Source organism: Paramisgurnus dabryanus, chromosome 4 (genome assembly GCF_030506205.2).
Source record: "Paramisgurnus dabryanus chromosome 4, PD_genome_1.1, whole genome shotgun sequence".
In the NCBI taxonomy this organism is placed as follows: Eukaryota; Metazoa; Chordata; class Actinopteri; order Cypriniformes; family Cobitidae; genus Paramisgurnus; species Paramisgurnus dabryanus.
The window spans coordinates 23,683,973-23,696,146 of NC_133340.1; the positions used below are offsets into that span (position 1 = coordinate 23,683,973).

Genomic DNA, 12,174 nt, shown 5'->3' on the forward strand with positions numbered 1-12,174 from the left:
TCCATCTTGCTTGTGTCCTCTGGCCCCTGCTGGTCTATGCAGTCCCAATCACAACAGTTGAGTCCCTAGAAAGGAAGATCAGTGGCTTTCTTCAGAAGTGGCTGGGCCTCCCATGCAGTCTTACCAGCGCTGCACTGTATGGGACAAGTAACACCCTGCAGCTACCCTTTAGTGGCCTCACGAAAGAAATTATGGTGGTACACACCACAGAAGCCCTAAAGTACAGAGACTCCAGGGACAGCAAGGTGTCATCAGCCGGCATTGAGGTGAGGACCAGAAGAAAATAAAATGCTGGGAAAGCAGTGGAGTATGCAGAATCTCGCCTGCGACAGAAGGCACTAGTTGGCACTGTGGCAACAGGCAGAGCGGGCTTGGGCTACTTTCCAAAGCCTCTTGTCAATCAGGTCCGTGGCAAGAAAAGACACCAGCTACTCCAGGAAGAGGTAAGAGCAGGCATGGAGGAAGAATGGGTTAGCAGGGCGGCAAGACTCCGGCAGCAGGGAGCATGGACTAGGTGGGAGAGTGCAGGATTACCTGGGAAAACATCCTGCAGGCAGATTTCAATCTGGTCCATTTCCTGGTACAGGCTGTATATGATGCACTGCAAAGCCCAGTGAACCTTCATGTTTGGGGAAAGAGTGAGACACCATCCTGCATCCTTTGTTCTGGAAGAGGCTCCTTAAAACAGCTCCTCAGCAGCTGCCCAAAGGCTCTGGCGGATGGGCGCTATCGTTGGTGACATGACCAGGTGCTTAAGGTAATTGCTGAGAGTTTGGCCTTAGACATCCACACAAGCAAGAACCACCATGCTCCGAAGAAGGCAGTCCCCTTCATTAAAGCTGGAGAGAAACCCATGACGTGCTCACAAGTGACAACAGGATTCCTCCATAATGCCTCGGAGCTGCAGGTTAATCTGGGAAAATAACTGAAGGTCCCTCAGCATATTGTAACAACACGTCTCGGTCCAGACATGATAGTTACCTCAGAGGTTTCAAAACAGCTGATCATGCTGGAACTTACCGTGCCCTGAGCCCTTTTTATGTTTGATTTAAATGATTAGAAGATTAAAGGAAGATATTTAATCAGAAAACAAAGTATGTGGATTGTTTAGTCGGACACGGAGAGAGTGAAACCAGAACTGAAACTAAATGCGCACTTACACATACTATGGAGTTTTAACACGGTTTATCACGGATCTTTCTCTTCCTTGAAAGCCAATGTAAACCTCTGAGAATATATTAACATTTCTCAGATATATGACTTTTGGGGACTACAAATGCATGTTGATGTCATTCTGGGATTGCTTGGCAAAGATAATTTACAAACATGAGACCGGATGGATTATGACTCGCGCACAATTTTTAAACAAATGTATGTTGTCATGCGACGTTAGATCAGAAAGGTCTTGTCTGCAAGTGTGAATTTTTTTAGAAAATAGAGTACCGTGACTAACAAACTTATTTACATTTAATTTCAAAAAAATACTGTGTTACATGCTCGTTACCGCTAATAGTAGTGAAATTACAGTAACGTATTACTGGCCGCGGCACAGTGGTTGGGAAAAACTGGCCTACTGTGTTGTTACACTTTAACATTGAATTCTGTTGTCATATGAATGAGGCTAATGTACCACTTGCATTGAGACATTTCATTTGATACCAAACAAAACCAGATTCAGGTTCTTTGTGCACGTAGAATGTAGCATTTCATATACAGTTTGTAAGTGAGATTTAAGGGGCTGACTGTCTGGAGGTGTGCTGTTTAAAAACCAAATGTGGGCTTGGTGGGAAGTCCACTGTGAGCCATAAGCCCTTTTCACACAGACATTCCGTAAAATACAAGGGAAAGGCATCCTGGATTTTTCCGGAATCGTTAGATTTTTTGTTCATTTACACTGCCATGATTACCCGGCATCTGATGGTCCCGGAAAGACATGTGACCTGTTGAAAGTCCTGCCCTCTCTTCTACGCAGCGTATGAAGTTTGCAAATTATTTATTATTTCTCTCTCCAGAAACCACCCGCGTGCATTTTTGTTTATGATAAGACTATAAAGGAGCGCATGGACGTACAGTTCTATGCTGGTGAATGATCTCAGCTTCAGAATGGATATTTGACGAGCTCCCTGATCTCTGCTTTAATACAGTTTTCAGACATTTCTCATCGTGATTGTTTATATGCATTTACAACCTGCATTTTGAGGAGCTGAACGATATATCTTGTTGAGATGAGGCGCAGGTATTTTCGTTTATTATAGCTGAAATGAGCACGTGACGCAATATTCTTTTATGCTGCTGAATGATCTCCGTTTCAACGCAGTAAGTAACGAGCTAACTTACCTGATATCTGCTTCAGTCCAGTTTGCCGACATTTCTCGTCGTGAATGTTGTAAATCCCTCATTTTAAAGAGTTGAACCAACTTCATGTTGCCATGTCACGCGCGTCCTCACAGCACATGCGTCATTGTTTATGCGTCTCATTTATCATTTCCTGTTAACTGCTTCAATCTAGTTTGCAACATTTCTCGTGGTGAATGTTTATATGCATGTTATCTCTCGTTTTAAGGAGCTGAACCATAACTTTTTTTGTGATGACCCCATTACGGCATTCTTTCGGCTTCTTGTTCACACAGAGGGTTTTCCGTATATCTGAATTGGTCCTCTTTCCGGCAACGATCCCAGAAGATTAACGGGACGAGTTTGTGTTTACACAGACGCTTGTCTGGCAATTTTACGGGTTTTTCTGGGACCAAAGGTCTGTGTGAATGGGGTTATAGAGAGTTTTCCCGGCCACCCACTGTGCACCCATGCTGTGTTCTTTGGGGAGGGGCTCTCTTTATTTAGGATATTAGCCTTACACTACTATTGAAGCCATAAATGGTGTGCTTACCACCATTTATCAAAATATCTTCTGTTGTGTATATCAGAAAAAAGAAATTCATACAGGTTTACAACAAAATGAGGATGAAAAAATTATGACAGAATTTTCATTTTGGGTGCACTATCCATTTAATATGATTCAGTGGTTTATTTCATTACCTGTGACATCAAGCTGAACTCCAGGAACTCCTGACCATTTTCCATCTACTCTGTCTGTTATAAATCTGCAGTAGTAGATGTGTTTATCAGCTTCTGTCACATCTGTCAAAGTGATGCTGTGAGTGTCGTTATTTTCACTGTAACACTGAACTCCTCTTCTGTTTTCTGGGTCCAAACACAGGTCAGGTGGTTCTCCACCAGGTACATATGCAACTTTTGTCCAGAAGGCTTTATCGACCACATGGTCAGATGGATATTTTAAAGTACAGGTTATTCTCACTGTTGATCCTCTTAATGCACAAACATATGAAAGGCTGTAATTCACTTCCAAATCCTGCTGACTAATCACTGAAATACAGAATACAGAAATATGGCATCAGAAATGTACCCAATTGAACTAATTCGTAAAAGTAAAATCTAGGCTAAGTACAAGAGTTTGTATTTTTCATTAATAAATTAGTTTGTACTCACACTCAACATTAAGATAAACATCAGGAGAGGACAGAAGGCGTTCAGATCCTCTTACAGCAGCAGCACATCTATAAACTCCTGAATCATCACGACTGACTGACCGCAGGTGAAGTTGATTCAATGTTTTTATTCCTTTAGTGAATCTCTGTTTGTTTCTGTACCAGATGAATGTTGTTTCTTCAGTCAGACTACAGGTGGTTTTACATGTAAGAGTCACTGAATCTCCCACTTTCACTCTCTGCTTTGTCTCCACCTGCAGGTCTGACAGCAGATCAACAACAACAAACTCTCTGTTAGTCCATCATCACACTGAAATCCTCTAAACAATGTCATTACAAAATAAACAATATCAATATAATCAAAACCTCAACTTTATGAATTTATATCAGATCATAGATATATCATATAATCTCTTATGTCCTCTGTGTGTTATTATGATTCAGTGGTTTATTTTATTACCTGTGACATCAAGCTGAACTCCAGGAACTCCTGAGTATTTCCCAGCTACTCTATCTGTTATAAATCTGCAGTAGTAGATGTGTTTATCAGCTTCTGTCACATCTGTCAAAGCGATGCTGTGAGTGTCTTGATCTTTACTTTGACACTGAACTCTTCTTCTGTTTTCTGGGTCCAAACACAGGTCAGGTGGTTCTGCACCAGGTACATATGCAACTTTTGTCCAGAAGGCTTTATTCACCACATGGTCAGATGGATATTTTAAAGTACAGGTTATTCTCACTGTTGATCCTCTTAATGCACAAACATATGAAAGGCTGTAATTCACTTCCCAATCCTGCTGACTTATCACTGAAATACAGAATACAGAAATATGGCATCAGAAATTTACCAAATTGTACTAATTCCTAAAAGTGAAATCTAGAATGAGTACAAGAGTTTGAATTAATAAATCGTTAATAAATAAGTGTGTACTTACAATCAACCCTAAGATAAACATCAGGAGAGAACAGAAGACGTTCATATCCTTTTACAGCAGCACATCTATAATCTCCTGAATCATCACGACTGACTGACCGTAGGTGAAGTTGATTCAATGTTGTTATTCCTTTAGTGAATCTCTGTTTGTTTCTGTACCAGATGAATGTTGTTTCTTCAGGCAGACTGCAGGTGGTTTTACATGTAAGAGTCACTGAATCTCCCACTTTCACTGTCTGATTTGTCTCCACCTGCAGGTCTGACAGCAGAACAACAACAAACTGTTAGTCAATTATCATACTAAATCCTCTAATCCAGGGGTACCCAAACTCGGTCCTTGAGGGCAGGTGTCCTGCAGAGTTAAGCTCCAACTTGCCTTAGCACACCTGTGTCTCAGGCCGGAGCGGACTCAGGTGCTATAGAGTCACGCCCCTTCCCAGTTTCCACCTCGAGGAGGTCCCAAAGCCACCCCAATGACCAGACACACAGAGTAGGAGAGTAAAATAAAAACAAACTTTATTAAATTACTTAAAATGATTTTCAGGGAAGGGGAAAGGGGACTTTTAAAACTGTTTCCTTCAATCCTCCAGATAAGCTTTCTCGTGGGGAGAAGGGGACGGGGTTCCTCCAATGTGGATTCTTGATCCCGTGGCGCCCTCCGCTTTCCTGGAGGCAGAATTAAAAAGAGAGACACAGTCAACACTCCGTGCGATAGAGATCGTCTACCTTGACTTGACACTTCGAGGGTCCCCAGGAGTGGATACGTCCTCTGTGGTCTGTTATACGACTGACACTCTTCTCTCTCTCTCTCTCTCTCCTTCTTTAGGTGGGCTGCTGGGGCTCCGACTGTGCGCTTCTCCAGCCGACAAGGGTGGTCCGACGGAGCGGCTCTTTGCTGGGACCAGCGGTAAGTATTTCACGGATGGCTGAAGCCTTTTGCTTCCTCCCTCAGGTTGGGAGCCAGGTAACTGCAATTTTAACTTTCTTTCCAGGCTTGGAGCTGTAAGCAGAGGTAAGGGTTTACACAGGTAACTGCAACTTTAACTTTCTTTTCAGGTTTGGAGCTGTAAGCAGAGGTAAGGGTTTACACAGGTAACTGCAACTTTAACTTTCTTTCCAGGTTTGGAGCTGTAAGCAGAGGCAAGGGTTTACACAGGTAACTGCAACTTTAACTTTCTTTCCGGGTTTGGAGCTATAAGCAGAGGTAAGGGTTCACACAGGTAACTGCAACTTTAACTTTCTTTCCGGGTTTGGAGCTATAAGCAGAGGTAAGGGTTCACACAGTTAACTGCAACTTTAACTTTCTTCTTCTTATACACAACGGTTGGTTTGCACACTTTCACACTGAGTTAGTGGACTTACGAGGTGAGGTTCCACACAGCGGGCGTTCGGTATAACGGGCCTCCAGAAGAGCCGGGGCAACACACGGCACACCTAAAGCTCACTGTCGGTTGAAAGGACGGCCAATATTCTCGTGTGGAGCCGAACGCTTCCCTTACTCCTCCTCCACGTATGGTTCCAGAGATGCTGAGCAGGGGCGAACTTTCGAAAGGGCTCCACACACACAAGAGTGGTTAAAGCACACAGCAAAATCACAGGCACCCTTTGTCCACAGGTAACAACCACCAGATGGTCTACTCACTCTACTTCGTAGGTATACTTCACCACTGCCCTTCTTCACAGTCAGAAAGGATCCGTCACTTTACACTCAGGAGGTCCAATAAATATCTGATTTAAGCCCACGCTCCTCTAGCCTCAGCGGGCTGTTCTCTCCTCACGACTCCTCTGGTTTGTAGTGGCTCCTGTCGACACAAGCACAGCACTCCTCTGCAAGCTAAAGTGTACACACACACACAATAAAGGCAATGACTCACCCAGAGCACTCCTCACACTTTCGTGACTAAGGACAGAGCCAAAACTTGACCCAAGTTCGTCGTGTGGCTTGGCTGGGCGTAGTTCTTAGCGGAGGGGGAAAAAGTGCTTAAAGGGTGAACGCTGGACCTCCTGTGTTTACTCCTGATTATACTCCTCGGCTCGCCCACACTTCTTTCCACGGTAGGGCCGCAAATCTGCGTGCTAAACTTCACAACACACTTCAGGTAATATACCCTCTTCAATATCACTGGCTATGATATGCACTGTTACTCACGTGGGTGGAACGATCCTCCACAACGTTAGCGTCCTCCGTTGTTTCCCGGCACGCCCACGTTTCTCTCTACAGTGGGGCTGCACACTGAGTAGTAAACTCACAACACATGTCAGGTAAGGAAATCTCCTCAATACTTTATAAACACATCTGGGTACTCACTCTATAGATGACACTCTGTTACTCTGCTTCCCGCTTAGCTTACCCACTGCTGTAACTGGTCTTCGACAAGGCCTTTAGCGAAGACTCTTCAGTGTGACTGCTCCAACAATGTCAACACATGACAGCACATCCACATCACAACGGTAAGTATTCGTTACGTACTCAGCCTAGTCGATCGTATCTTTGATTCGTCCTTCACTCAATCACTGGCGACTCTGTTTCTTCTAAGAAGATTTTCCTCAAGCCTTTACAAGACCAGTTTCCGTGGTTGCCCACAATGCAGCGAATCCAGAAGAAATACAGCACAACAACAGCACAATAACAGCACCCAACAGCAGCACAATAACAGCACCCCCCAGCAGCACAATAACAGCAACCAACAGCAGCACAATAACAGCACCCAACAGCAGCACAATAACAGCACCCAACAGCAGCACAATAACAGCACCCAACAGCAGCCCTTACTTGCATTCTGAAGGCTCCTTTTATACTCCTTCTCTTCCTTTCCTTAACCAATCTCCAATCGCTGCGTTGATTGTACACACCTGCGGCTAGTTTAGCCTGATTTGCCTCTCGGAACACAACCGGAAGTTCCTGTGTTTGCGGTGAATCGTCCTGGTGGAAACTACCTTCGGGCGGAACTAACCCTCCCAACTTTAGTTCCGCCTATAGAAAAAGTCACACGGTGACATCTGCCTGGAAGCTTCTAGTATCACTGTAAAACCAAAAATTTCACTCAACTCAAACCATTTGAGGAAACCGGTTAAAGTTTTACAATGCATATATTTGAGTAATGTAAACTGTAGTTTGCCTAATGTGTTGTAACACTTTGTTGTTTACTCTCGGCTACACGATTCAGTTCACCCAGCTCCCCCCTGCCAAATTTGTGCACTTTACTACGGTGAAAGCCCCCAACATGCACATACTACGTGCAGAGATTGCTGTACTACTGGCAAAGGACGCAATCGAGCCAGTCCCTCCAGCCGAGATGAGATCAAGGAGCCCTTATTTCATTGTACCCAAGAAAAGTGGCGGGTTGCGACATATCTAAGATCTGCGTGTACTAAATTGAGCACTTCACAGAATGCCGTTCAAAATGTTAATGCAAAGGAGCATATTTCAACGCATCCGCCCTCAAGATTGGTTTGCAGCCATCGACCTGAAGGACGTATACTTTCAGGTCTCGATACTTTCCCAACACAGGCCGTTTCTCCGCTTTGCATTTGAGGGGGGGGTATATCATTACAAAGTCTTCCCATTCGGGCTTTCTCTCTCTCCCCGCATCTTCGCGAAAGTCGCGGAGGGGGCTTTAAACCCCTGAGAGAGAGCGGTGTTCACATTCTAGCGTATCTAGACGACTGGCTCATATTAACTCAGTTTCGTCAGACGCTCTGCGAGCACATAGATCATGTGCTCAAACACCTAGCTTGTTTAGGTCTTTAGGTCAACTGGGAGAAGAGCAAACACATTTCCCCCAGTGAGCCTCCTTGCACAGACACTGTGCAAAGTCAGGGAGGACGAAAAGAGCATTCTATTAGTTGTGCCGTTTTGGATAACCAGGAGTTGGTTTCCAGAACTTACGCTCCTCGCATCAGCCCCTCCCTGGTGGATTCCCCTGAGAAAGGAACTTCTTTTTCAAGGAGGGGGCACATTATGGCACCCACGTCCTGACCTGTGGAACCTCTATGTGTGGTCTCTGGACGGGGCACGGAGGTTCTAAGTTATTTACCACAAGCAGTATCTAACACTATTGCTGCAGCGTCTATGAGACAGGCTGACATGCTGAAATGGAACCTGTTTGTTGACTGGGTACTTCTCAACGAGAAGACCCTCGAGAATGTCCAATCAGAGTCTTTGCTTTTATATCTTCAGCATCGCTTTTTAAGGGGTGCACAAAGGCTGAATCCTTCATGCCCTCCCTCTATTCCTCCTTGGGACCTGTCCGTGGTGCTGAAAGCCCTTCAGGAGCCCCCTTCAAGCCTCTGCATACTGTGAGTATTACGTTTCTTTCTATGAAAACTTTAACGCTCCTCGCACTGGCCTTGGTTAAAAACATAAGGGACCTTCATGCATTTTCAGTCGACGATTCGTGCCTTCAGGTCGGGCCAGCTGAATCCAGCACAACACTGAGACCCCGGCCCAGCTACGTGCCCAAAGTTCCCATCTCTCCTTTCAGAGATAAGGTGGTGAACCTGCAAGCGCTGCCTTTGGAGGCGGCAGTCCCAGCCATGGCTTTGTTATTTCCTGTATTTGCACTACGTGTGTATGTAAATCGAACTCAAAGCTTAAGGACATCAGAACAGCTCTTTGTCTGTTACGGTGGTCAGCAGAAAGCTGTCAGCAAGCAGAGTATGTCCCATTGGATTGTGGATACTATAGCCTTTGCATATCAAAAGCAGGGAATTCCATGCCCTTTTAATTTGAGAGCACATTCTACGAGAAGTGGGGCATCATCTTGGGCATTGGCTTGTGGTTCCTCACTCACAGACATTTGGAGAGCTGTCGGTTGGGGTACACAAAACACGTTCACTAGATTCTAGATTCTACAGTGTTCATATTGAGCCGGTATCCTCTCAGGTTCTCTCCTCAAACCGGTGGGAGCGCCTAGGGTCAGTTTGTGTGTCGGCTTGCAGCCTTCGTTTTGGTACTGCATGACCACACCACTATGGAAGCCTGTTAGTGCAAAAACATCACACAAACTGTTTTTTGTACTCCTCCACCGTCTTGATGTTGTGAAGCTTCGGCTGTCAGCCTCTCACTAGCTGTATCCTTGAGAACCTGTGTTGGGCTAGGCATCTGCATTGTGTCCCCTTGTGGGCTCCTATGTGAGTATTTTCATGGAAATTTTTCTTTTTACCACGTTTCCCTTAGCGGAGCCTGCTCCGCGTGTTTCTAGTACGAGATATTACTAAGAGGGATCCACGTTATGACCTTGAGTCTTAAAGATGTCACCCAAGTGGTAGACCCCCCTAGAGGGTAGTCTTCTGCAGTGTTCCTAGTCCCGCCTGGCGGGTTCGTTCCCAGTTTGCCTAGTTCACTATCGTGGGTTAAAGAACTAGTAGTGACCGGCCTTCTGCTCAAAACCCTAGTTCCCTAGAGGAGAGACGCAGGGTTTACGAAGGCACTGGAAGGGTCAGCTTCAGTGGCGCTTTGGTAGGGATTCACAATTCGTTGGTCACGACGTGAGGTCGTAGTGACCGGCTGAAAGGAAACAGCTTGGTGACGTATGTAACCCTCATTCCCTGAAGGAAGGGAATGGAGACATCAAGTCCCATCCCCATAGTTGCTGTTCCACTGCTGAGTCAGGCCGAGCACTGATGCTCAGCTTTCTCAGCAAAAATAGTGATTTGGTATTGCATCTGCCTCTCGTTAAATACTCGCCTGTAGGATATTGGCCTCTAGAGGGAACTATAGGCCAGGATAGAGATGTGTATGTGTTGTTGAGGAAGTTTAATAAAAGAAGCCCACTGGTTTACTACACGGGAGTGAGTAATGATTTTATAACATTATGACACTACATTGCCGGATGCAAATACCTGCATGCCAAGTTCATTGGCGTTTTACTAGTTTCTCGAAGTAGATTGGTCCCGCGAAGCACGTTCCCAATTCGTCGGTCACGACATGACATCTCTGTTCCCTTCCTTTAGTGATTATCCCTAAGCCCGTCAAAGATCAGCGCTCTGGATGTAAACTTTCGGGGATGTACCACAATAATGTCACATAGTGTGGACGATTAACATACACTTGCCGAATAAATAAAACACTGAAAACAATCATTTTCTCTGGAGCGATCTGTTTCCGCGTCTCTTCTTCCATTAAAAGGACGCGAAAACACCTTTTGTAACTACAGGTAAAGATATTTGCTCTTGCATTGGGACACTTGATAATTTATTTTTACGTGACTATTAAAACACGTTGTGAGCAGTGGAGGCTGGTGCTAAAAATGTTTTGGGGCGCAAACTCAAAATCAAACTTTTAGTGTAGTAATGCAGGACTGTAAATAGCTATTTATTAGGTGATGAATAATCATTACTGCTTAGCTAAAATTCTGAAAATGTTACAGTTGAAGTCAACTGTTAAAGCATGAAATAAATGTACTATGAATCTGTAAAATTGAGTATAATGTGGGTTTATTATTACAAGACGAGCATACATGTCAAATTGTGTTTATTTATTTGTGAAGAGAACAGATGAACAGAGACTGTGCATCTCTTTGCATGTTTAACATCACATGAAGCAGATGAATTAATGTTTTTTTAAGCATTGCTTAAATATTTCATGTCCCCTGTGTGTTAATATGATTTAGTGGTTTATTTCATTACCTGTGACATCAAGCTGAACTCCAGGAACTCCTGACCATTTTCTACCTACTTTGTCTGTTATAAATCTGCAGTAGTAGATGCGTTTATCAGCTTCTGTCACATCTGTCAAAGTGATGCTGTGAGTGTCTTGATCTTTACTTTGACACTGAACTCGTCTTCTGTTTTCTGGGTCCAAACACAGGTCTGGTGGTTCTTCATCAGGTACATATGCAACTTTTGTCCAGAAGGTTTTATCGATCACATGGTCAGATGGATATTTTAAAGTACAGGTTATTCTCACTGTTGAGCCTCTTAATGCACAAACATATGAAGGACTGTAATTCACTTCCCAATCCTGCTGACCATCAACATCTGAAACAAAGATAAGGAAATATTTGAAAACAAAACCAATCAATAAATCAATGTGTATCAAGTTCAGTCAAATCAAGAAGTGATTCATGAGGTCTTTATAAAGAAATGAAGACATGAAGTGTATAAAGTGAGTCTGTAAGTGTTAAGAGTGAAGTGTGATCTGCACTTACCAGCAATCATGAGCAGAAACATCAGAGATATTCTGAAACACATCTCCATATCAAACCTCTATAATCATAAAACATACAGTTACAGTCATGAGATCAACATATACACATCATCACAAACATTCATTTCTTCATCATTTGATTTAATGAGAGATGATTATAATTTCAGTGTAATTCACTGCTTATTCACAGGCTGATGTGTTGAAGATGTTTTTCATCTTAGAGCTTCAACAACTACAGTAATAATCACAAAAACATTTACTGAGATTATGATGTTAAAACCTTTTCTTATTTTATTATAAATGTGTACTCTGTCTCTTTTTATTAACATTTACAATGTGGTCACCCTGGGGCACTACTGTGTAAATCCGGACATTACTGTATATACGTTTACGCGTCAAACCCCACATCGAAATAACTTGCGTTATAATTAAATTAACCAGTGGATCCCAAAGTGTGGTACGAGCTCTCACCTAGTGGTATGCGGAGGAATCAGTGAATTTAATGTAAATTCACAAGTTTGCCAGCCTATTAATGCCGCGTTCCAGGCAACCTTCTACTCGTGAAAGTGCGCTGGAACGGCAAC

The 12,174-nt window shown here is 43.8% G+C and overlaps 1 protein-coding gene across 8 annotated transcripts in view; it reads right to left on the reverse strand.

Moving 5' to 3' along the window:
- Positions 1–12,174, reverse strand: part of LOC135785713 (sialoadhesin-like) — a 31,217-nt gene that overhangs the window by 17,636 nt on the left and 1,407 nt on the right. For 6 of the 8 annotated variants that reach the window (XR_012336546.1, XM_065295206.2, XM_065295205.2 and 3 more), the window contains exons 2-7: positions 11,592–11,649; positions 11,071–11,421; positions 4,442–4,699; positions 3,967–4,314; positions 3,508–3,768; positions 3,037–3,384 (exon numbers count right to left, since the gene is read on the reverse strand). Coding sequence is in view for 7 of the 8 variants with exons in the window: in XM_065295206.2 (XP_065151278.1) it covers positions 3,037–3,384; positions 3,508–3,768; positions 3,967–4,314; positions 4,442–4,699; positions 11,071–11,421; positions 11,592–11,640 (1,615 nt within the window). In the remaining variant the exon portion in view is untranslated. Of the gene's footprint in view, positions 1–3,036; positions 3,385–3,507; positions 3,769–3,966; positions 4,315–4,441; positions 4,700–11,070; positions 11,422–11,591; positions 11,650–12,061; positions 12,142–12,174 lie in introns of those variants that run through there. The other 2 variants (XM_073814341.1, XM_065295208.2) reach the window with 2 other exon arrangements.